The sequence below is a fragment of the Bos javanicus genome, chromosome 26, assembly GCF_032452875.1.
Source record: "Bos javanicus breed banteng chromosome 26, ARS-OSU_banteng_1.0, whole genome shotgun sequence".
In the NCBI taxonomy this organism is placed as follows: domain Eukaryota; kingdom Metazoa; phylum Chordata; class Mammalia; order Artiodactyla; family Bovidae; genus Bos; species Bos javanicus.
In genome coordinates, this window is record NC_083893.1 from 30,267,738 (window position 1) to 30,294,828 (window position 27,091).

Here is a 27,091-nt window from a genome sequence, read left to right on the forward strand (position 1 = left end):
GGAGATAGAAGACACGGAAGTACACACACTGTTTTTTTTAAAAAACAAAAGAATGGGAATATGTTTGAATTAAATTTTCTGATAAAAAGTCTACAAACCAGTAAAATGTAGGACCCTAGAAGTGGGCAAGAGAACATGTGCTCATATTAATTTTATTAAAAATAACAGTAAGATTCTAATTTCAAAATATTTAGTTGTTAACTGAAAATGCTCTATCTGAAGTCTTAATGAACATAGAGTACTACTTCTTGATGAGTGAGATAGCTAAAAGTCTGTCCATATATTGCATTGTTAAATTCACTCAATGAATTTATTTAGCAATACCTAAACTAACCCCCCTTCTTATAGCCTTAGCAACACAACATGGCTAACTCTCTTCTCCCCCCTTTTTTCCCTCCCTTTTAGGTCTACACACAATGAGCTGGAAAAGAATCGGTGAGTCAATGATGAGGTGTAGCTTTCATATATGTAGCTTTCATAAAGCAAACTCAACACTTGACCTGTGAAAATATAATATTGCATATGTAGTTAAAACTTTTTTACATGTGTAATATATCATAATTAGGATACATGTGTATTATCTCCCAAAAGTAGTAAGTTTATGCTGTCTAAACTGGAAGACATAAACACACTTCAAGTTCATTTGAATTTTGGGTTTATGTTGAGCCTTCTTTATATCTGTCTTTGGAAACAGGTTAATTGTGATAGGCTCATGTCTTAAATATGGTCTTGCTAAAGGATTAGGTTTCTGTAATGTTGCTAATAACTGTTATGGCAAGTTGTAGGACACTGAATTTCTCTTTCTTTGCAGTTTGTTCTTTCATTCATTCATTTATTCATGCATTCAACAAATCTTTATCTAGTACCATCTATATGTCAGTGCCAGGCAGGTATGATGCTTTACATAAGAAAGACAAGAATGTGTAAGGCAGTTTCTGACCTTAAGGAATTTATAGCTTCCTGCGGGAGACAGATAAGTAGTTACAATACTGTGTAGTGTGGTAAATATGGTGATAGAAAAGCAGAGGATCCTGAAAGATCATTTTTGAAGGTTACTTGATTATCTCTTGAAGGAATCTTGGAATGCTTTTTAGAGGATAGTGAGCTTTGTTTATTGAGGAAACTGCTTCCCAGGTGATGCTAGTGATAAAGAGCCTGTCTGCCAATCAATGCAGGAGATGTAAGAGACATGGGTTTGATCCCTGGGTCAGGGAGATCCCCTGGAGGAGGGCATGGCAACACACTCCAGTATTCTTGCCTGGAGAATTCCTTGGACAGAGCAGCCTGGTATGCTACAGTCCATAGGGCTGCACCAAGTTAGACACAACTGAAGCGACTTAGAAGCACACACACATGTGAGAAGTTCAATATGAATATAAAAGACTGTAGCACAAGGTAAGCCAAGCCAGATGTGGACAGTTACACTGAAGAGTTTGGACTTCTTCTGGGAACAATAGAAGTAGTTGTATGATTTTAAGGTGAATTGAAATATGATCAGATTTGTGTTTTGGAAGAATCACTTTGGCTACCATGTAAAGAATTGGTTGATTGGCAGAAGAGATCTCAGAGACAGGAAAACTCTTTTGGAGGCCACAGGAAGCCTCCACTGTAAGAGATAGTGGTAGCAACTGGAAATAGAATATAGAAATAGTATAGAATATAATAGAAACTGGTGATGAGTTGACTATAGAAGCTTAAGTTTTAGATGGTAAGTGTTCTTGCCTAGAGAATCCCAGGGACCGGGGAGCCAGGTGGGCTGCCACCTATGGGGTCGCACAGAGTTGGACACGACTGAAGTGACTTAGCAGCAGCAACTATTTACCAAGAAAAGGAGTATAGTAAGAGGACAAGTTTGGGAGAGATGATGAGCAATGTACAAGTGAAATATTCTCTTTTGGATACAGAAGTTAAATTAATAAGCAATAAACTGGAATTATTTACATCAACTGTTTTTTAAATTATGTTAGTTTCAGGTGTATAGCACTATATTTTGAAGCATTATGCACTAAAAAGTGATCACCATATAGTTGACCCCCTTCATCCATTTCACCCTGTGCTACAACCTCCTTCCCCTCTGGTAACCAGATCAGAGAACTAATCTGTTCTCTTTATCTGTAAGTTTGTTTTTGTTTTATTTTGTTCTTTTATATTCCACATGAGTGAAATCATAGGTATTTGTCTTTCTCTGGCTTATTTCACTTGGCATAATACCTTCAAGGTTCATTACTATTGTCACAGATGGCAGATTTCATTCTTTTTTATGATTGAGTAGTTTTCCATCATGTGCACACGTGTGCGCGCTCACACACACATATGAATGTGTGTGTGTGTGTATATATACACACACACACTGTGCTGTGCTTAGTCACTTAGTTGTGTCTGACTCTTTGTGACCCCTTGGACTGTAGCCTGCTAGGCTCCTCTGTCCATGGGGATTCTCCAGGCAATAATACTAGAGTGGATTCCCATGCTGTCCTGCAGGGGATCTTCCCAACCCAGGGATCAAACCCAGCTCTCCCACATTGCAGGCATATTCTTTACTGTCTGAGCCACCATGCACACATAGCATATCATCCATCCATCCATCCGTGGGCGCTTAGGTTGCTTCCATGTCTTCGCTATTGTAGGTAATGCTCCAGTGAACATAGGGGTACATATATCTTCTCAAATTAGTGTTTTCCTGTCCTTCAGATGTGTGTGTGTGTGTTAGTCGCTCAGTCGTGTTTGACTCTTTGCGACCCCACGGACTGTGGCCCGCCAGGTTCTCTGTCTATGGGATTCTCCAGGCAGGAATACTGGAGTGGATTGCCATTCCCTTCTCCAGAGGAACTTCCCAACCCAGGGATCGAACCCTGGTCTCCTGCATCGTAGGCAAGTTCTTTACCATTTGAGCTACAGGGAAGTCCTTTGGATAAATACCCAGAAGTAGAATGGCTAGGTACACCAGCCCTTTTGACAAACAAGATCTCTATGACCTTCAACTTTTTGTCCTGCCCTTTTTAAAATAGAAGGGTCCTTACAGATTGACTAACCCAACTGCCTCACTGCAGATGAATTTAAATGTCAAATTCTCTTGAAAAGGCTTAGCATAGTCCTCCAGGCTCATTTCGTGGCTTTTACTACTTTATTTGCACAATGCTCTGTTCATATCTCCTATTATGAAACTTAATCAGGTAGTCTTATAATTATTTGTTTATATGTCTCTTTCTGTCAAATGATTCTGACTGCCTCAAAGGTAGGGATTCTCTTTTGTTCAGTTTGTAACCTTGGTGTCTAGTATTTGACATGTATCAGAAGATGTTAGCTTTAATATTAAGTGAAGGATAAAACTGAAGCATAGTTCAGTGGTCTAGTCAAAGACGTTTTGCTAGTTTGAGGCAAAGCAGTTTGGCAGGAAATGCTTTAAAGAATCTCTTTTCTGCCTTATATTTCTATCATATTAAAAGAAGTATCTGGCTAGCTTAAACATGGCAAAAAGACCAAGAAATGACAGCTTTGAAGATTCTAAAAATAAAACCTTATTTTGACCTTTAGAGCACAGAGTGTATTTTGAGCCATATGTTTTAAATACTGATAAACATGTGGCTTTTATAATTATTTCACCTACTTGAATGTGGTCCTTGGGAGACCCTCATTGGAAATCTAGCAAAAACATTTAAAACTAAAGAGACTCTTTCTTTAAGTAAACTATTTGGAATGGCGCTTTTAAAATCTTTGCGTAAACTTGGTTTAATGCATTCTGTATATCAATTATGACTTATTGATAACCTTATCACCCATAGCATTTCTTTGCTGTGCCTTGTAAATTGTTTAATCTAGTACTTATTTGTCTGTAGTGCTGGTGTAACAGACATAGCTTTTATCGCCTTAATTGTACATAATCTCTGCTGTGTCCAGTGAAGGCTTTTTGTTTCCATTTTACTTACTTAGGTCTAAGGCTTTCTGGCTGGTTTCCTAGTCTCCCTCTCTTAAGGCATGATTCACTCATCCTTTTCTGTCCTCTTCTGGTAGTCCTAATGTCTTTTTTCCTCAGATTAGGTCTTCTTTCTCCCTTCTCTCCTCTTCTTTTTCCCTCCCTCCTTCTCTTCCTTGAGGTTGAAAGGTAATATAGAATTAATCTTTTTTTCCCCAAGATATATTTGTTTTTAAAAGGGTTATTTATCAATATAAATAAATCTCTAATTTAGTGGAATGTGTCAGAGGATGAGTACTAAAGGAAGAATCCAGTCTAATAACCTGTGCTCTATTTCTGAAAAGTGGATCTAACGAAAAAAAGCAAAAATATTGGTAGACACAGGATGATTTAAAGGTGGAGGAGGGAGATGTTTTAGCCAAATAGCAAGAAAGTAACACAAGAATATTGTTAATATTTAAGCCTGTATTGTTATTATACTTTTTAAGGCCCTTCCAAGTTCTATTTAATAGCTCTTTTTTCCAAGACGCTGTTTTTATTTGAAATGTTAAAAAAATTTAACCTAGATTTGACATCTTTTAAAATAAATAGAATTTTGGCTTTACCTTTCATTTGCTTTTCAGTGTAATGAGGAGAGTAATTCACTGTCAAAAGAGTGATTCAATTTTGTTTTCATTCTTAAAAAATATTCGTGAAGCAGTTCATATTTTTGAAATTTTGCCATTCTAGGTATAATACTTTCATGTCAAAAGTTTTGGGGTTTTTTTGGGGGGGGGCGGGGCTTAGTTCTAAAATCTTGCATATAAAGCTTCTCTGAGTTAAGTGTTTTTTACTGGAGCAATGCAGGGAGAATTAGAGTAGACGATTTTACATTGTTAGTGAATGATGAGTAATTCCAGATGGCTGTCTTAAAGCCCTAACATTGCTGAAGCCCTGGGTCTGGCCTTGAGGAGACAATTGCAATGAATGCTGAGGTTCATACTTCCAGATTTCAGAGGGTCTGGAGCACAGAGTAGTTTACTCTGGCCCACAGTTATCCCAGGATGCCTGCAGCCTTTAGGTAGTTTTAGAGCTGATAAAGAAATTCAGATTCTTTCTTAGATAGGTCCTGGAGGCTTATTTCTGCCTAAAAGCCTGAGCCTGGTCTAGGTGGTATAGAGCATTTGTTACTGTGTATTCGCCTTGTCTCCCTAGACCTGCAGTGGGTCATCACAGACTCAGGAGGTGGAAGTGAAGTACCTGTAGATGCTTTGCCTTCCTCAGGAGCCTATGGGAATCAGCTCCTGGTAAAATTAATTTTACCTTTGAGTCTTTGAGATTTGAGAATTAGGAATTTACATTGCCCCATTGGCTTATCTTAAAAGTTGGGTCCTTTGCCAGAGAAAAAACCATTCAGTGCAGATTTTAGATTACTTCCTTGCTTTTTCATTTTCTTAATTCAAATTACTGAAGATGTTTTTGAAAGAGTCAACAACTTTAATAGAACTTTAATGGTCAAGTACCTTAGTGCTGACAGCAGGAGAGGCCATTCAACCTTAATAACTGTCATTCTGTTGAAACAAAAGGCTTACTCTTATCCCAACTTTGGCAAATCTAAAAGGACCACATGAGGATGCTGGACTTATAATGCCTTCCTAGGCAGAGCAGAAGTACCCGAGTACCTGTGATAGAAGAGAAGATGCCCAGTGAATGGTAGTAGGTGTCCTCCATATAGAGATTTTCTCATACCTCTGAAGAAAAGGTGAAAATGAGTGTTTGTTGAATACTTATTGTGTTCTCTCACCTTGCAAAACCATTATTTAATCCTGTAAGGTAGGAAAGCAGAAAGAATAGATCAAAGTGTTGTTGAAAACTAACCATTTTGACCTCATAACTACAGTTTGAAACAAGATGATGTGAACACAAAACAGTCTTAATCATGATCCTGTCTGGTTGCAGATAGCCTTTCTCTTCAGTAAGGATTAATAAATACTATGTGTGTTTAAAAATAAATAAATAAATACTATGTGTGGCATCGTGGTAGATAAAGTGACATATAAAATACCCTGTCCTACCATTAAGATTGGGCTTCCCAGGTGGCACTAGTGGTAAAAAAAAAAAAAAAAAAAGTTAAAACCCTCCTGCCAGTGCAGGAGACATAAGAGATGCAGGTTTGATCCCTGGGTTGGGAAAAATCTCCTGGAGGAGGGCGTGGCAACTCACGTCAGCATTCTTGCCTGGAGAATCCCATGGTCAGGGGAAACCTGGTGGGCTACAGTCCATGGGGGTCACACAGACTTGGACATCACTGAAGTGACTTAGCACGCATGCACTTACCATTAAGATTAAGGCCACTGTAGTTTGATATAAGTTTCCTCTTTCAATGTCAGGATTTGGTTAAGTTACCAATGCTGCCTAGAAAGATGCATTTAAAGTGTTTTTTAAACTGAAGATTGAAACCTGTTAAGTAGTCTGTGCAGTCATTTTAGTGAGTCATTTGAAAAAGAAATAGAATAGGATAGGAAATACCAAAGAGCATTGTTTGAAGTAAAGGTAAATGTAGATTTGTGAAACTTGTATATTCTGGGTCATGGTGTAAAATGCTATGGTTATAGTCAAACAGAACAGCTACTGCCTGGATAGTCAAGGAGAATGTTTCTTGAGCCATGAAGAAAAGAGAGACTTTGAATTTAAGGAAAGATTAAGGAAAGGGATCAGAGCCATGGAAGCAGGAAGTCATAAGCTCTGTCCAGGAAAAACTGAGTAGACCTTATAGAGTGAAAGAGTCGAGTAAGAGCAAATTTGGAAAATGCAATGGTGGCCACAGGACTGCAAAAAGTCAGTTTTCATTCCAGTTCCAAAGAAAGGCAATGCCAAAGAATGTTCAAACTACCTTACAATTGTGTTCATTTCACATGCTATCAAGATTAACATAGTCATAGTATTAAGTTGAATATCAACAACCTCAGATATGCAGATGATACGACTCTAATGGCAGAAAGTGAAGAGGAACTAAAAACCTCCTGATGAGAGTGAAGAGGAGATAAATGAAAAAGCTGGCTTAAAACTCAACATTCAAAAAATGAAGATCATGGCATCTAGCCCCATCACTTCATGGCAAATAGATGGAGAAAAAGTGAAAACAGTGATATACTTTATTTTCTTGGGCTCCAGAATCACTGCAGATGGTGACTGCAGTCATGAATTAAAAGAGACTTGCTCCTTGGAAGAAAACCTGTGACGAACCTAGATAGCATATTAAAAAGCAGAGACATCACTTTGCCGTCGAAGGTCTGTATAGTCAAAGTTATCGGTTTTCCAGTAGTCATGTACGGATGTGAAAATTGGACCATAGAGAAGGCTGAGCACTGAAGAACTGATGCTTTTGAATCGTGGTTTTGGAGAAGACTCTTGACAGTCCCTTGGACTCTATGGAGATCAAACCAGTCAATCCTAAAGGAAATCAACCCTGAATATTCATTGGAAGGACTGATGCTGAAGCTGAAGTTCCAAAATTTTGGCCACCTGATGCAAAGAGCCAACTCATTGGAAAAGATCCTGGTTCTGGGAAAGATTGAGGGCAGGAGGAGAAGAAATGACAAAGGATGAAGTGGTTGGATGGCATCACTGACTCAATGGACATGAGTTTGAGCAAGCTTCCGGAGATGGTGAAGGACAGGGAAGCCTGGCGTGCTGCAGTCATGGGGTCGCAAAGAGTCAGACACGACTGAGCGACTGAACAACAACAACACAGTCTGTCACATCAGTAGTGGGAAGTGAGGCCAGGCAGGTGCTTTGATATTAGGCTGCAGTGTTACTGAATGTCAAGCAAGGAGTTTGGATTTTATTTTGTTGGTAGTAGTGAGTTTTTGAGGCTTTTGCTCAAAGCATACACATATACATGCACACACATGCATGCATGTACATGTGTGCACACTTACACACACATACACTAGTTATGGAAGCAGGGAGACTAGTTTGGATATTTTTGAAATAGCCCAGGTAGGAGAAGGATATAAGAACCAGTATTCAGTTGATGGAATTGGGAATAGAAAGGGAGAGAGAAGACTAAGAAACAATACAAAGAAAAAAGATTATTATTTTCTGTTAACTGGTACTGTTCATTCCTCCTTACATTTCATTCTTTACATACCAGCAAGAGTGATCTTCTTAAAGTATGTGTCAGGTCATGCCATTTCTGTTTACAGTCTTCCACTGGCTTCCTGTTGCAACCAGATAAAATCTATGGTGACAAAGTCCTACCACTCCATCCCTCATCTCATATGGTCTAGGATGACAGTTTTCTTTCTTTTCCTCAAATACACTGTGTTGTTTCTTTCCATCTTATTAGAGCTTTTGTACCTGCTGTTTCTTTTACTTATAAAACCCTTGCTCTACTCCTTTATCATTATTTAGTTCCCAGTTTTCAGGTCGTCTTCTTAGAGAATAGTATGTGCCCACCAGTCACTCTATCCCATTTTGCCTTTTATGTCACTCTACATTTATTTATATCTGTATAAATTATTTATTTGTTTGAGTTATTTGACTTCTTTTGCTAGAATATCAGTTTCAGGAAGACAGGGACTTGGTCTTTTTTACCCCTTAGCACAGAGCAGTCATTTAGTAAATGTTCATTGAATGAAAACATGACTATATGTGCTATATATTGAGCATACCTATAATCAATAATATTGCATACTGAATTATGATGACTCAGTCCTGAATATTCATTGAAAGGACTAATGCTGAAGCTGAAACTCCAATACTTTGGCCACCTGATGTGAAGAACTGACTCATTTGAAAAGACCCTGATGCTGGGAAAGATTGAAGGCAGGAAAGAGGGGACGACAGAGGATGAGATGGTTGGATGGCGTTACCAACTCAATGGACATGAGTTTGAGTAAACTCCGGGAGTTGGTGATGGGCAGGAAGGCCTTGGCATGCTGCAGTCCATGGGGTTGCAAAGAATCAGACACGACTAAGCAACTGAACTGAACTGGAAAATAACAATACTTAAAATACTCTCTTATTTAGCTCAAAAGACATATTATTACAATAAAACAGTGTCATAGGAGGTAAATAGAAAACTTAATTCTTAAAGTGTAAATAAATTATATGAAAGAAACTTGATACCTGGTGACATAACAAAGAATGTTTACTGTGCAGAACTTTATTTTGATCATAAGAAGAGAGTCAATACTCTTTTTTAAAAAAGGCTAATTGACTCAGTTCATTAAGATATCATATTGCACACTAAGAAAAAGACAAGTAATTTTGTAAAGAGTAAACACTTGACAGAGTTCAAGCTCAACTTGTGAGGTCTTTATGCTTTTCTCACTCCAAGAGTTGAAAATCGTTAAGCATTTTTCGAAGTAAAGATTTATATATACTTGGAGACTAGAATATCGTAAATAATTTCAACTTTTTTGTTAGAAGTTTTGATGTATTAGTTATGTTTATCCCAGTGGTTTGGACATGATAAGGAATACAATATATTTTTTAGACTATGTACATGTCCTCATTTGGCATGGACATTTTGACAGAGTGATTTGTTTTGGTCTACTTTATCTTGGAACAGGATATAAGAGTAAACCTTTGACCATTGGATAGGCAATTGTTTCTTAGTAGTACATCACCTGACTGTTTAGGATTCTATGGCAGGAAGAGCATATCTGAACTGGTTTTAGCTGCACATCTGGGGTGCTTGAATGACACTTGTTTAAAAAGAACATATACTTCTTTGTACAGTGTATACATTCTAGAAAAAATGTATATTTGTTAGGGAAAAAACAAGTTGCAAAATTGGTTTGCCATAACTTTCATTAAAACTTTTTTAATTTATTTATTTTTAATTAATTAATTAATTTTTTGGAGGCTAATTACTCTACAATATTGTATTGGTTTTGCCATATATTGACATGAATCTGCCACGGGTGTACATGTGTTCCCCATCTTGAACCCCCCTCCCACCTCCCTTCCCATCCCATCCCTCTGGGTCATCCGGGCGATCTGGTTGCGACATCTGTCACCCCATTGATCACCAGGGTTGATTCAGCTGATCTGGCTGGCTACGCAGGTATCCCCTTCCTCCCTCACCGCTCCATGTGCGTCCCTCCCGAAGCTGCGTGCTCGGTCGAAGAGGATGACCATCCCCAATAGAGGAGGACCGGTCTTCAGTCAAGAGGGTATACGAGTAGCTGCGCTCCCCTGCTAGAACCTCCAAACAAGCTTTCAAGGTCATTAAAAGTCTTAACCTCAACTAATATACCTAAAGAATATTTGCTTGTGCTAAAAATAAGTTATGGAGTTAAGGAAACTAAGCCTGTACTGTCAGTTTGAAATATGTAACTACAGCTGGATCAAACATCTACAGTTTTAGATTAGGTCCAATAATTCTGGAACCCTCAGTTTAAATGTTTTTTAGCCTTGGTTTATTACTAAGATAGACATTTTATTATGAAAATACCTTAAAATAACTTCATTAGCCTGATAAAAGGCATTTATGAAAAACCCACAGCTAACATTGTACATAATGGTGAAAGACTAAATTTTTTCCCCTAAGATCAGGAGTAAGACACGTATGTCTGCTCTTTTGGCTTCTACTCAGCATTGTACTAGAGATTCTACCCAAGGCATGAAGGTGAGAGCATTCAGATAGGAGAGGAAGAAGTAAAACCATTTCTATTTGCAGATATCATAGTCTTATGTATAGAAACTACTAAGGAATACACATAAAAACTAGAGCTCATTAAAAAATTTAGCAAAGTTGCAGGGCAGGATTGACACACACAAACTAATTGAATTTCTATAGATAAGCAGTGAACAATCTGAAAATGTATTTAAGAAAACAGTTCTATTAACAATAGCATCTAAAAGAATAAAATACCTAGGAATAAACTTAACAAGGGAGGTGAAAGATTTGTACACGGAAGACTACAAAACACTGTTCAAAGAAATTAAAACCTAAATGGATGGAGAGAGACCCTGTGTTTATGGATTGGAAGACTTAATATTGTGGTATGCCTTCTATTGATCTGCAGATTCAATGCAAGCCTTGTCAAATCCCTGCTTCTTTTTTAGCAGGGATTTACAACTAATCCTAAAGTTCATACGGAAATGCATGGTACCCAGAGTGGCCAAAGCTATCTTGAAAAGAACAAAGTGGAAGACTCATACTTCCCAATTTCAAAACACAATAAAACTATGAAACCAGGCAGTGTGGTATTGGCCTAAGTATGCTTATACTTGCAGATAAGCATATACTTATAGATAAGACTTATACATCAATGGGATAGATTCCAGAAATAATTGCTTACATTTATGGTCAATTAATTTTGAAAAAGGGTGCCAAGACAATTCAGTGTCTTTTCAACAAATGGCGCTGACACAACTGGATAGCTACATGTGAAATAATGAAGTTAGATCCCTGTCTCACACTGTATACACAGGTGAACGCTGAATGGATCATAGACCTGAGTCTAGGGCTAAAACTGTAAAATTCTTAGAAGAAAACTTGAGAATAATCTTTGTGACTTTGACCTAGGCAGTAGTTTCTTACATAAGACACCAGCAGTACAAGAAACACAAGAAAAACAGATACATTGGGCTTTATCAAAATTTAAAACATTTGTTCTTCAAAAGGCACCATCAGCAAAATAAAGACAAATTACAGAATGGGAGAAAATACTTACAGAACATATATCTGATAAGAGACTTACATCCAGAATATATAAAGAACTCTTAAAACTAAACAATAAAAAGACAACCCAATATAAAAATTGGCAAAGGATTTGAACTGATATACAAATGGTCAGTAAGTACATGAAAAGATGCTTGACATCAAAATCACTAGGGAAATACAAATCAAAGCTATAAGATACCACTTCACACTCACTAAAGTGGCTAATTGCTCACCAACTTTGTGGTCATCCATTCATCATACCAGTAACCATTGGCTGGGGGAAAGGTCTGAAAAAGTCTACTGACCTCACGATTTGGCACTTAAAAAGTGCTGATTTCATCACTGTCTGATGGCGTTGTACAAATGACTCAACACTTTACAGTTACTTAAGACATGTTATTAACCATAGATAAGTTTCCAAAATATTGTATGCTGCTACTACCTAATGTGCTTTGAGTACTTGGTAATGAGGAAAGATTGAATTCTGCATATAAAAAGAATAAAGATTTTTAAGAGCCCCTAATTAACAATGAAGTCTAACAAAATTAAAATCATATGTTGAAAGAATATAATAATTGTTTCAGTTTCTCTTAAGGATACTAAAATATAACTTGATTGTTTTTGTTAGACTTTGAACTACAAAATTTTAAAAGTGTAGCTGTGGAGGGAAGGAGAAATAGCATTGTCCAGAGACCAGGAAATAGCTACCCATCTAGTTTTCTGATAGGCAAATAAAAATGATGACTATTTCCTCTTTTTAGTCTACAGATGGAAAACTGACACCCTTGTTTTTTAAATTCATGTGTAAGTACTAAAGAAGTTAATTTTATTCTTTGTACTTTTTAGACGGTAGGAGTCCAGTTATAGTACTAAGTTAAAAAAAGTAGGGGACACATATTCAATAGAATTTGACTGTTTATGAAACTATAGAACCAGATAAATATAGAAATTAACATCAAACAGTGTACAGTAACATCATCATTTTTCAGAAAGACATGCAATTGATTCCTTTATTGTTGTGTGCAAGAATATTTTTTAACTTTAGTTTTATAGGGTAGGAATGCTGAAAACTAGAAAAACTAAAAATAGCTGTCAAAGTGCAGAGATAGGCACCTGTTAGAATTGAACGTTATTTGAGATAGAGATGAAGTAATGGGTGGGTTTTTGAGATAAAATTTATGGTTAATAGAGGAAGCATATCCAGGATAAAATTACACATCTAAAATGCAGCCTATGCCGTGAAGTCATTGTAGCAGTGTCTAGATAGATTCACAGTTTCTATATTGACCTTTGTCAGAAATAGCTCATTAAGGCTAAGCTGACCCAGGCTGCAAGGTAACAGAGGCTGACTCAGACAAGGATTGCATTCTAGAAACTAAGTATTCTCAGAACTTCAGTTATCCAATTCCTAAAGTTTAAATGAATTCTACAGTGGATACCTGGGAAGAGATGAGATCATCTCTTGGTTTCAGAAATAACCAAGAAATATTATAACTTGAAACTCAGATTCTAAAATTATGTATATAAATATCAGGCTTTAGATAATTGACATGGTATTATAATGAAAGTGTAGTAGCTTTTTATCCAAGTGATTGCAGATTGTGTATCTCAGTGCAACTGTAACTTGTTTAGGAAAACACTTCCTCTAAAACTATGCATTTATCAGTTAAAAAGAATAGTTTAATAGATTTTCCTGATATATTTTAGGTGATACAGTATACAAAAATCTATTTTATATCAATTTTAGAGAATGTTTTTAATCCATAAAATTGACTATACCTTTTACACTGATGTTCATAGTAATTAAACAGCAGCAGAATTTCACTAGATTTAAGGCAGTGTGTTAGTTTGCTAAATTCTTTTGTTGTGTACAGTAATTAATGCTGTGTAAATGCTCTGATAAGTATTGATTTAATAATAGCAATTCAAGTAGTTTTCTTGAGCTGTCGTATTCTTTATGTAAAGAAATTTCAATTTTGGTACAGATTTCAGCACTTAAAGCATGCCAAGAAGTACATCAGTAAGAAATCTTTTTATTACATGAGATACTTCTTTTAGTATCTTCCATTTATTTACTCTAAAAATGAAGAGATTCAGACCATTTGATATGTTTCAGCTGTTGGAGAGAAGAGGATAGTTATTGTACATGCTTATCTTTTTCTGTGCTTAATTCTAGTGAATAATGCCATTTGCAAGTCCCATGGGTCTTAGGATTGAAAAGCTACAGGTCTAAAGAAGAATTCCGTAATAAGAATAGAATTTTCTAATATGGTTACTTGCTAATCAGTTGGTGAAGACAAATATGCTTGGAAAATAATTAATTCAGCCCTGGAACATTATTGCTTATATTCATAGCTTTTAAATCAAGAAAAGTTGAAACTTTATGAACTAGTAAGTATAAATAATTTCTTTATTTTGTTTTATTTAGGGGAAAGCCAATAAAGGAAGGTAGATTTTAATACTAAATGTGATTTAGGAGCTAAATTGTCAAAAAGAATACCTGTACTCTAACACAGATGACTTCTTTGGGAATATTTAATGGATTGGTGTGAAAATTGTACCAGAAGTTAGAGGATAATAATTTTTCTTCTCATCTCTACTACTGGTAGGTTGTAGACATTATGCAAGTTATCTAAATTCTTGTTTTCCTTAGCTGTAAAGAGAAGGAGACTTGGATGATCTCTGATTCCCTTCCTACATGAAAAGTTTTATAGTTCTGTGAATTTTTAAGTTCAATAATTATAGGCCTATTAAAAACTTAAATATTATTCTGCTGTCTCCAAAGCATTTTCCTTGATATGTATATATAATATATATGCACATATATATATGTATGTAAATGCCCCCCCAACACACAGAATTAAAGAGCAGCTGGAAAAATGAGCTTAGAACTGTGTCTCATTCAAACTTCGGTTTTGGCTTAGCTGGTAAAGAATCTGCCTGCAATGCAGGAGACCTGGGTTCAATCCCTGTGTTGGGAAGATCCCCCAGAGAAGGGAAAGGCTATCCACTTCAGTATTCTGGCCTGGAGAATTCCATGGATTGTATAGTCCATAAGGTGGGAAAGAGTTGGATACGACTGAGTGACTTTCACACACATAGTTATTTTATATTGAAAAATGGTAGATATTTGTATAAAAGTAGAATTTTCCCTGTAGTAATTCTACATGTAAAAGTAGAATTTACATGTAGAAATTGAATAGTTCTAAGACCTACAAGACTTTATAGAACTAACACCCAAAAAAGATGTCCTTTTCATCAAAGAGGACTGGAATGTAAAAGTAGGAAGTCAAGAAATAACTGGAGTAACAGACAAATTTGGCCTTGGAGTACAAAGTGAAGCAGGGCAAAGGATAACAGAGTTTTGCCAAAGGGCACTGGTCATAGCAAACACCCTCTTCCAACAACACAAGAGAAGAGTCTACACGTGAACATCACCAGATGGTCAATACCAAAATCAGATTGATTATATTCTTTGCAGCCAAAGATGCAGAAGCTCTATACAGTCAGCAGAAATAAGGCTGAGAGCTGACTGTGGCTCAGATCATGAACTCCTTATTGCTAAGTTCAGGCTTAAATTGAAGAAAGTAGGGAAGACCCCTAGACCATTCAGGTATGACCTAAATCAAATCCCTTATGATGATGATACAGTGGAAGTGACGAATAGATTCAAGGGATTAGATCTGATAGACAGAGTGCCTGAAGAACTATGGATGAAGATTTGTAACATTGTATAGGAGGCAGTGATCAAGACCATCCCCAAGAAAAAGAAATGTAAAAAGGCAAAATGCTTGTCTAGGAGGCCTTGCAAACAGCTGAGAAAAGAAGAGAAGCTAAACAGAAAGGAGAAAAGGAAAGATATACCCATTTGAATGCAGAGTTCCAAAGAATAGCAAAGAGTGATATGAAAGCCTTCCTCAGTGATCAATGCAAAGAAATAGAGGAAAACAATAGAATGGGAAAGACTAGAGATCTCTTCAAGAAAGTTAGAGATACCAAGGGAACATTTTATGCAAAGATGAGCACAATAAAGAACAGAAATGGTATGGACCTAACAGAAGCAGAAGATATTAAGAAGAGGTGGCAAAAATACACAGAAGAACTATATAAACAAGATCTTCATGACCCAGATAACCACAATGGTGTGATCACTCACCTAGAGCCGGACATCCTGGAATGTGAGGTAAGTGCACCTTAGGAAGCATCACTACGAACAAAGCTAGGGGAGGTGATGAAATTCCAGTTGAGCTATTTCAAATCCTTAAAAGATGATGCTGTAAAAGTGCTGCACTCAGTATTTCAGCAAATTTGGAAAACTCAGCAGTGGCCACTGTACTGGAAAAGGTCAATTTTCATTCCAGTCCCAAAGAAAGGCAATGCCAAAAAATATTCAAATTACCGCACAGTTACACTTCATCTCACACACTAGCAAAGTAATGCTCAAAATTCTCCAAGCCAGGCTTCGATAGTATGTGGACCATGAACTTTCAGATATTCAAGCTGTATTTAGAAAAGGCAAAGGAACCAGAGATCAAATTGCCAACATCCCTTGGACCATCAAAAAAGCAAGAGAGTTTCAGAAAAACATATACTTCTGCTTTATTGACTATGCCAAAGCCTTTGTGTGGATCACAACAAACTGTGGAAGATTCTTAAAGGTGGGAATACAAGACCACCCGACCTGCCTCCTGAGAAATCTGTATGCAGGTCAAGAATCAACAGTTAGAACCAGATGTGGAACAACAGACTGGTTCTAAATTGGGAAAGGAATACGTCAAGGCTGTATATTGTCACCCTGCTTATCTAACTTCTATGTGGAGTGCATCATGCGAAATGCCATGCCAGATGAAGCACAAGCTGGAATCAAGATTTCTGGGAGAAATATCAGTAACCTCAGATATGCAGATGACACCACCCTTATGGTAGAAAGCGAAGAACTAAAGAGTTCTTGATGAAAGTGAAAGAGGAGAGTGAAAACATTGGCTTTAAACATTTCAAAAACTAAGATCATGGCATCCGGTCCCATCACTTCATGGCAAATAGATGGGGAAACAATGGAAACAGTGAGAGACTTTATTTTGGGGGACTCCAGAATCACTGCAGATGGTGACTGCAGCCATGAAATTAAAAGATGCTTGCTCCTTGGAAGAAAAGCTATGACCAACCTAGACAGCATATTAAAAAGCAGATATTACTTTGCCTACAAAGATCTGCCTAGTCAAAGCTATGGTTTTTCCAGTAGTCATGTATGGATGTGAGTTGGACCATAAGGAAGGCTGAGCGCCAAAGAAATTGATGCTTTTGAACTGTGGTGTTGGAGAAGACTCTTGAGAGTCCCCTGGACAGCAAGGAAATCCAGCTAGTCCATCCTAAAGGAAATCAGTCCTGAATATTCATTGGAAGGACTGATGCTGAAGTTGAAACTCCAATCCTTTGGCCATCTGATGCAAAGAAGTGACTCACTGGAGAAGACCCTGAGGCTGGACAGATTGAAGGCAGGAGGAAAAGGGGAGGACAGGACGATTGATTGGATGGCATCACTGACTCAATGGATATGAGTTTGAGCAAGTTTTGGGCGGGAGTTGGTGATGGACAGGGAAGCCTGGCATGCTGCAGTCCATGGGGTCACAAAGAGTTGGACACAACTGAGTGATTGAACTGAACTGAGAATTTTCCCTAAGAAGCATATGTGGTTTTTTATGTATAAATAATATAAACACATTCCTCAAAGCTTTATACACACAAATACTAATGAATATTATTGGAGAAAGAAATGCAACTCACTCCAATATTCTTGCTCGGAGAATCCCATGGACAGAAGAGCCTGGCGGGCTATAGTCCATTGGGTAGCGAAGAGTCGGACCCGACTAAGCGACTAATACTACTACTACTAATGAATATTAGGACCTTGTCCCTTTTGAAAAAATACTTATCATTGACTCGCTAAGGAAATGTACCAAGTTAATCTGTAAACATTGATGTGCTAAATCCTAGTTATATATATTTTTTATATTCTCTGATACATTTAGGTTTACATTTGCTCATGCTCCAGAAATCTGGTTTTATGATTATAACTGTATTGTATTGCTGTATCTAATCAGTCATTTAATAGGCTCCAGTGATCATTAAATGAGGGTGCTGTACCAGCACACTATTGTTAGCAGACTCCAGAGGACAGCTTAGCTTATTTAAACCATATATCTCTAAACAATCTGAAGTAGGTCGGTATATTGGGATCTTTCTTCCTTATTGTTTGGACAAAGTAGCTTTTTAATAATGTCCTCACTGCTTTGATAGTCTGCCAAACCCACCCCTAATTTTGGGACATCTCCACGGTTTATTTTTTTCCTCTTCAGAGTTGATGAGGTTTGCTGAAAATCAGAGCTGTGCTGACTGAGTCCAATAGAAATATATGCTGTCTTTAAATGTAACATTCTCACTTCTTATTGTGTCTCCATAGCATTTACCAGTGACTATTCAAACCCTTTTAAAAAAATCCTTTCAGCAGAGTGTGGGGTAAAAACTCAAAGCTGCTGCTGCTGCTAAGTCACTTCAGTCACGTCCAACTCTGTGCGACCCCATAGACGGCAGCCCACCAGGCTCCCCAGTCCCTGGGATTCTCCAGGCAAGAACACTGGAGTGGGTTGCCATTTCCTTCTCCAATGCATGGAAGTGAAAAGTGAAAGTGAAGTCGCTCAGTCGTATCCAACTCTTAGCGACCCCATGGACTGCAGCCTACCAGGCTCCTCCGTCCATGTGATTTTCCAGGCAAGAGTACTGGAGTGGGTTGCCATTGCCTTCTCTGCAGGGTCATCAAAATCACATTCTAGTTTTCAGATACGACTTTAGTTTCTCCAAAATGTCCTTCTAGTCCGAAAATACCCAGTTCCACTTTTTACTGTCAGATCTAGTTTGTGAACCAAGGGCTAGGACCCATGTCTCTCAATCCTAGTCTAAAGATAACTTATAGTATATTTTGTGACTCCCATATCCTCCTTTGCTGAAAATAAGAATGCCTGTTTTGAACTTCTTCATCTTCCTTTTTATTTTCTACCTTTGTGTTTTTAGCTCAAATTCCTTACTCTACCCCTGCCCGCCCTCACCCCCACACGCCCCTTTTGAACATCTAATACACAGTAAGGTATGAATAAGAATAACAAAAATGTTTATAATAACTCCAAGTTAGAAGTAACATGAATTCTGATTAAAGGGGAAATGGCTAAATAAATGACAAAACGTGTACTTCGTATTGGGTGAAAAGAATGATATAGATTTCTATGTGTATATATGAAGATTTCAAAGACATATTAAATGAAAAAAAAGCAAATTGAAAAATGGTATTTCCAGTATCTCATTTATGTTCAGTTCAGTTGCTCAGTCATGTCCAGCTCTTTGTGACCCCATAGACTGCAGCACGCCAGGCCTCCCTGTCTATCACCAACTCCCAGAGTTTACTCAAACTCATGTCCATTGAGTCTGTGATGCCATCCAACCATCTCATCCTCTGTCATCCCCTTCTCTTCCCACCTTCAATCTTTCCCAGCATCAGGGTCTTTTTTCAAATGAGTCAGTTCTTCGCATCAGGTGGCTAAATATTGGAGTTTCAGCTTCTGCATTAGTCTTTCCAGTGAATATTCAGGACTGATTTCCTTTAGGTTGGACTGATGTTAATAACAATTAAATGTATAAATACATAGGAAAGATACATGTCAAACTGAAACACTTGTTGCCTCTGAGGAAGGGAGTGACAAACAAGGAGAAGCTATCTTGTTGATTTTGTTAGAATTTTTATAGTAAGAGTTATTACTTGTGAACTGAAAGATTTTTATGAAAGGTGATAAATGTAATTCTGTCTGTACATTTCCATAGATAATAAAGCTGGAAGGATCCTTAAAAATCATCTAGTCTAGTATTCTCTTTTAATGGATAAGGAAAACTAAGTTCTTCCAAGTTTTATGCTCCACCAAGCTAATAACAAAGTCAGGATGAGAGTCTAGATCTTCCAGTTCCCAGAGCAGAACTTTTTCACACGCTTTCAAGGTACAGCTAAGTTACATTTTTCACAGTGTCTTTTCTGTTTGTCTAAAATGGTATCTCTTCGAAATTCCCATGTGTTCATTGTTTGTGTCACTTATGTGAACGTTAACCCATAAATACTGTAATGTCCTTCCTTTCTGTATCACATATAGCCCATGTGGAGACTGTAACTCAGTGTCTTCATATCTGACCAGGGTCTTGCATGTAGTAACAGGTGCTTAGTGAATTAGTAATTTCCATTTTTGTTTGATTTTTATAGCTGGCTATGCATGTTGTGTTAGATTAAGAGGAAAAAAAGTTAAATGCCAAGTCAAATAAATAGCTGGGTTTTTTTTGAAACCTGCCCCTTCAAGATAGAAAATATTTTAGGAAGGCACATAGTGAGATACTTGCTGCCCCGAAAATATCTTCCCTTTCCAAGGAAAATACTTTTGTTCTCCACTCCTGCTTCAGAGAGAACAGTTTGTCCTCATAGGATATTCTAGGTAATATGACCCACTTAGGAAATATGTGATACTTGTGCTTCATAATGGGCCCTCTACTAAAGCTGTACCATGGGAGAATGCTTGAGTGTGATGTTTTCACAGATGCATGTGCGTGTCTATATACCTGAATTGGGTATAGCAGACCAAAAAACTCGATTATGACTTAAAAATTTTCCTATAAGTAGCTGGAAGCTGTGGCAGACTGTTCTTTTTTTGTTGTTATTATGAAAACATTTCCTCAAAATGTTTATACAAGTGTCTTGTGTAAAATTTTATACAAGTGTCTTGCCATTGATGTGTTGTTACCTTATTTTCTGTCTACATAGCTGGAAGATATTAACGTCTTTTACATATCAGCTTGCTTTTTGTGATACACACTCATCCCTATAATGTGTATCTACAGTTGTGTGAGTTTTTGGTAACTTGATTTATTCTCATAGCTGTTTAATTTGACATCATTAAAAGCCTGTAGAATTATCTAAATAGATTACTTGGAAGTTTCCATGATCATTTAGAACATTGTTCTTGGGTGGCACTTTGGGAAGACATTCTTTTTTTTTTTTTTTTTTTTTAATTTTATTGGAGTATAGTGGATTTACAGTGTTGTATCATATCAGTTTCAGGTGTACAGCAGTGATTCAGTTATACATATATTCATTCTCTTTTTAGAGTCTTTTCTCTTAAAGTTTATCACAGAATATTGAGTAGAGTTCCCTGTGATGTATAGAAGGTCCTTGTTGGTTATCTGTCTTATATTTAGTATTATATTTATGTTCATTCCAAGCTCCTGATTTATCCCTCCTCCCTCCACCCACATTTCCCCTTTGGTAACCATAAGTTTGTTTTCAATATCTGTAAGTCTGTTTCTGTTTGTAAATAAGTTCATTTGTATCCCTTTTTAAAAATTAGATTCCACACATGAGTGATATGATATTTGTCTTTCTCTGTCTGACTTTACTTCACTTAGTATGTGAAGTATAATCTCTTAGGTCCATCCATGTTCCTGTAAATGGCATTATTTCATTGTTTTTTATGGTCAAGTAATATTTCATTGTACATATGTACTACATCTTTATCCATTCCTCTGCTGAGGGACATTTAAGCTGCTTCCATTCTTGTGGAATGGAAGGCTAATGTCTCTCTTAGTTTAGAATTATTAGCTTTAGAAAAACATCACAGAATGCTGAGAATTTCCATAAATGCTTCTAGCCAAATATGGCCGGTTGGTACTGAATTTGCTAAGTCTCTTCGGTTGTGTCTGACTCTTTGCAACCCTATGGATTGTAGCCCACCGGGCTTCTCTGCATGGGATTCTCCAGGCAAGAATACTGGAGTGGGTTGCCAGGGGATCTTCCCGACCCAGGGATCAAACCCGCATCTATTTGTTCTTCCAGCAAGAATACTGGAGTGTATTCACCTAGAGCCAGCTCTGTTATGTGAGAATTTAGAAGTGTATATGTGTATGTGTGTCTATATGTGTAGATTTGTTTAAAAACTAGCTATGAGTTTGGCTCATTTGAAAGCCGTGAAGTAATTAGAGATAACAAGTTTATTAAATAGAAAGTGATCTGTAACTAGTGAATTTCAAAGTGTTAAAACTTGTTCTGTTGAGCCTTTTTTTTTTTTTTTAACAAATTTTAAAAATAATCAGGTTTATCACACTTGGATCTGTTCTGCTTGGAAGGGAAGATATTAGGTGTTAGTTATCCCCTATTCTTGAGATCCTAGATTTTTTATTTTCATACAAAGATATGTAGGTTAATTTACTTGTGATAAAGTTAGTAGATATCTGCTATTTTCTGAACTTTTAATTGGTCTTACAGTTTGCTATGATAAAATTCATTTTATTTTAAAATTATAGTCAACATACTTAGTTTAGTAATATTTGAATGGAATAGGAAAAATGGATTTTTAAACATTAACTTCAGGTTATCTTCTGGTTAGTACTTTAATTTAAAATAATTTTTTTTTCAGATAGTAGTCCTCTATGGAGAATTTTTTTAGAAATAATATAAAGAACCATATTTTACTTCTATCTAGGATTTCTTGACTTAGAGTTAGCAAGCTGAAGCTCAGATATATGTTTAAACTTGGCAGCTTCGATTTGCAAAATGGCCTACCTGTGCTGAGAAAGTGAAAGTTAATTGGAGGTTTCTCAACATTTTTGGTAGAGCTTTGAGTACTTTGAAGAGTTGGGTGGATGCCAGTACAGGTCCAACAGTGGTTAGGGATAAACAATTTTTGTCTTCTCTCTCTCCCCTCCTCTACCCTTTGCACTTTTAACTCAGAAGTATGTTGAAAATTTAGGTTTAGGATTTGTTTCAGACTTCCATGATCTTGAAAATTTAGAATTTGTTTTGCTCTTCCTTTGAATGTCAATCCAGGATGACAGAAGTTATTGGTAATAGTCAGACATCTATGATAATGTCTCTTTAACAGTCTTACATACCATTAACCCCAAGGTCATGTTTTCTAATTAAAAATATGTATGTGGAAATGGGAGATCATTTGTGAAAGTGTGAACGTGTTAGTTGCTCGGTTGTGTCCAACTCTTTGCAACCCCATGGACTGTAGCCTGCCAGGCTCCTCTGTCAATGGGATTCTCTAGGCTAGAATACTGGAGTGGGTAGACATTCCCTTCTCCGGGGGATCTTCCCAACCCCGGGGAATGAACCTGGGTCTCCTGCATGGCAGGTGGACTCTTTTACCAAGTAAGCCACCAGAGAAGCCTGGGCGTTCGTTTGAAGTGGCTTAATTCCTGGCACTGACGGTGGACTCTTAAAGATAATAAAGATAATTACAAATCAACTGACAAGCATTTATTAGTCTTTGACTCTGTGCTTGGTACTGGGGACAGGATAAAAGAAGGAGAAATTCCAGGCCCTGCTTTTGAGGATTTTTAGTCCAATTAGGTAGAAGACAAAAGATTTTATAAAGCCCCTACAAATAATATGTAATTAAGTGCTAAGCTATGTGTGTCCCAGACGGGAGTTGAGGTAAACTCAAAGCAGGGGGTTATCATGGGCTGAAGTTGGTATGAACATCTTAGGAGTGATTACTTTTGTGACTTGCATGATTCTCTGTAGGAGTTTGCCAGAATTGGTTTTAAAACATTGTCATTACGTTTGAAAGGGTTTTCAAGAGAAATGCTGCATCTGAAACTTGCTTGTTTTTTAGTCACTAAAGTTATGATTTGTCACTTATTCTGGGGTGAAAGTAGACTTTTTTTAGCTATTTAGCATGGATGAGATAGGTATGACCCTGCGGCGGCTGCTGTTAAGTTGCTTCAGTCGTGTCCAACTCTGTGCGACCCCATAGATGGCAGCCTCCCAGGCTCCGCTCTCCCTGGGATTCTCCAGGCAAGAATACTGGAGTGGGTTGCCATTTCCTTCTCCAATGCATGCGTGCATGCTAAGTCACTTCAGTCATGTCCAACTCTGTGCAACCCCATAGACGGCAGCCCAGCAGGCTCCCCTGTCCCTGGGATTCTCCAGGCAAGAATACTGCAGTGGGTTGCTATTTCCTTCTCCACAGGTATGAGCCTGGGACCACATTTAGAGAATATGATAAGGCCTTCTTATTCTCTTAATCTATAGTTGCTTTCCTGGTATGTCTCTAATGACAGCTAAAATATAGTGTCATTATTAATGCTGTGTTTTACCTATGAAGGGATGTCTATTTGGGCTCTCCCTCTTGTGTAGTGCAATGTAGGTGAAGGCCCAACTGTCTGTGAAAACAGCGAAGACCTTCAACTGGAGAAGACACATCTGCTATAGCTTCGGGGAAATAAGATAACACCAAAGTCCTGTTTTCTTAGCTCTCTAGAATCTCTTAGATGTCATTTTGTTTTGGAGTACTGTTGAAGTACTCATTTTATTCTAGTAAGCCCTTTATGATGAAGAGCCAAGTAACTTTTGCAATCCTGTATTTACCCTTGTAACTTATATTTCATGTGAATGCTTCTCAATTTTATCCTTTAACAGACAACCCTGAACAAGATATATCTGAGAAATCCTGTGCCTTTGTAAACTTTATGCCTGCTCTAGTACATCAACTGTAGATCATTGACTTTTACAAATTTCAACAACCCTGTCGCTTTTAAGTATGCCTGAAAACTGATTGGAAAGTTGATATAGGATTTTATGCCACTACCAAAAAATCTGTTTTTATAGACTCCTTTATTTTCTAGTACTTTTATCCCGAAGTAAGAACAATGCTGAGCCTTCAAATAATCTAAAATTAGATGAGAGATTATCTTTTTAATCTGGAAATGCAATACCTAAATTAGAACAAGGGAGAAATTAAGAAGTACAGCTAAGGTTTTTTTCACCAAAATCACAATGGAATAGAATTAGAAAGTATACTCCTTTGAAGTTTTGAAACCTTAAAGGACGAATTTTCAGATTAAAGAAAAACAAGGACAGTCCCGCTTTATCCAGTGAATGCTATTTATTACTCTAATAAAAAATGAAAATAAAATCAAACCAATTTAGATCAGTTCTTTGAAAGAACATTGCTATTGGACTTTAGTAGGAAGATGTTAGGGATATGTCTCTGTAATATATAGGTATTGTCATGGAGGACAACCGTCAAATTTAAGTTTTGCCAAGCCTGTTGGTGTCACTGATAAAAGCTTACTTTTTGGCATTTGAATCATTGGTGTGACCAATTATTGAATTTTTCTCTAGGGCTGTAATTCTGTATGGTTTTTCTGTCTTGATTCACTTTATTCCAAGCTGATTCACAATTATTTCTTTACAGAACAGCTTGTATTTGGCATAGCTGTAAAAAAAATTCAGGCTTTTCTAAGTAAGGTTCTTTTTCAATTGGAAATTCCATCTTTGCAGTTAAAACATTTGTAAACATAACACAATTTAGATAGAGCTGAACGACTTTGCAAGACTGCTATTTTTGAAATGGAGGAGGGTTTTCCTAAAGAACAATTTGGTGATTCTGGGCTCTTAGAACTCCCTTGAAAGCAGTTGGCATTTACTGGTGCGTGTATTGGGTCAGATGAAGGAAGAAACATGTATTTCTTGGCTTGCAATATTCAGGAAATATTGGTATGTTTAGAAGAATGCTGAATAAAATTTGGGGTCTTATTTTCCTTTATTTCAAAGGATCCTTCATGTATCTTTTGTTTCCTGAGATTAGAGATGTTGGTGATCCTGAAAGATGTTTCAAGACTTTTACCTTGTAATATTTCTAAAACCTGAAAGGAATGATAACCAAACTTAACCTCCAGACTCTACCACCTTCTTTGGTTGAATCAACAGTTTTTGTGTTGTTGTTGGAGTATACTTAGGCGAGAGAGCCACACAGCCTCCCCTGATGAGCAGTCAGGATTTTGATTGGCAGTGTGAACAAAATGGAACATGTTCGCTGAGCCTGCCTTCTCCTTCTCAAATCCACTGCACAGTATGGATTTTTCAGCTCTGCTCTCCAGAATCAAGGTGTGGTGGTGCTTCTTGCAGTAGTTCTTCTTGAACAGAAAACTATAATGGTGTTGTGGCTGGAATCATACGAAATAAATATTAGCTAATTCTTCTCTCATTTAATTTTTTTTCTGGGCTTATCCAGAGGAGAGTCAAACTAAGATTTAGACAAATAGAAACAAGTCACAAAGTGTACTGTTACAACCCAGTCTTAATTTGAACCCAGTCTTTCACTGGTAAAAGTTTGTCTTTTAAGAGGCTACTGTAATTGTTGTTAATTCTTTGAATACCTTTCCTTTTCATGCTCATTTGTGAGTGCCCTAATACAGCAATAAATAAAATTCCTGTTTTATCAGAAGAGAGCATGCCCAAGATTGGTGCCAGGTGTAATGTGAAGCTGCCTCCAAAAGCAGCTCTCAAAAACTACTCTTCAGTTGGGCCCTTTGTGGTCAGGAAAAAAAAAAATGTGATATAGTATAATGAAAGAGAAAGATCAGAAGAGTTAAGTAACTTTGAAATAAAAACATTAATTCTCTGTCGTTGTCAAGACTGTGGCATGTTTGAAATTCTGTGTATCTTTATTCTTCTAGAGATTCCAAATGTCCTATAAATACTTTAGGATTAATATTTAAAAAATTATACACTGACCAACAATTGCTCTTTGTTACCCTTTTCCTGCCCCAAATTTTACCTCCCCAAAACAAAAACAAAATCAGAAACCCCTGCATTTTGATTTTGGGGAAATTTTGCTAAAATGGGTCTTTAAAAATAATCCCTAGCTGGACTAAATTGGCGGATGTCCAGCAATATCAAACCATTGTGCCGTCTGCCGGTGGCAAGCATGGTCACCAGTTTTAATCATTCAGCTATTTCAGGTTACTTACATTCAGTACAAACTGTGAATACTCATCTTCCAGGGATGCGTTAATTCTTAGACCAGAGTGTTTCTGTTCCATTTAAGAGATGTCTTTCCTCCTAAGTGAATACACCTCCTTAAAGTGAACTGTTACACTAATCACATCTTAATAGTGGGGCTATTTTTAAAGGTGTTAGGCTGTTTTCATTTTCTGCTTCCAAGTGAACATTTACATAACAAAGCATTCTGGGAGTGTGCTGTTTGTGCTAAATAGGATCGCCACTTTATTAGAGATCAGTAACAATATTTCTTCATTTCCCTCTTCCATCCCGGACTATGATTTGATAAATTGTACTGGGCAATGGGTATGAATGCAGCTGTGAGAGTTAGACTTCAGCTTTTGTAGAATAGTAGACTAATGCTTGTTGTGTGCGTTTTTGTATATGAATCTAGGGCAGTGTCTTAAAGAACGTTATCTCCGTGTCTCAAATCTGACTTACCAGCACGTAGGAAGTTTGTTTTGGTTTCAAAATGTACTTTACCCCATGGTGGCTGGCAGGGTACAATGCTATTGACATCACTGTGTTTCAAATAGAAAATTAACAAGTAGCTACTGTTGTGATTGCAGATTGCCTTCCCAGTCCCTGTGAGAGAATGCTTTTTCTTTTGGACAGCAACACTTCTCAGCCCCTTGGTACCATTAAA

General features: G+C 37.2%; 1 protein-coding gene across 3 annotated transcripts in view; it reads left to right on the plus strand.

Annotated features, from left to right (window-relative positions):
- Positions 1 to 27,091, plus strand: part of MXI1 (MAX interactor 1, dimerization protein) — a 98,760-nt gene that overhangs the window by 44,148 nt on the left and 27,521 nt on the right. For 2 of the 3 annotated variants that reach the window (XM_061403426.1, XM_061403428.1), the window contains exon 3: positions 406 to 435. The exons of the other annotated variant lie outside the window; for it this stretch is intronic. In XM_061403426.1, the coding sequence (XP_061259410.1) occupies positions 406 to 435 (30 nt within the window). The remainder of the gene's footprint in view (positions 1 to 405; positions 436 to 27,091) is intronic. 3 annotated transcript variants of the gene reach the window in all.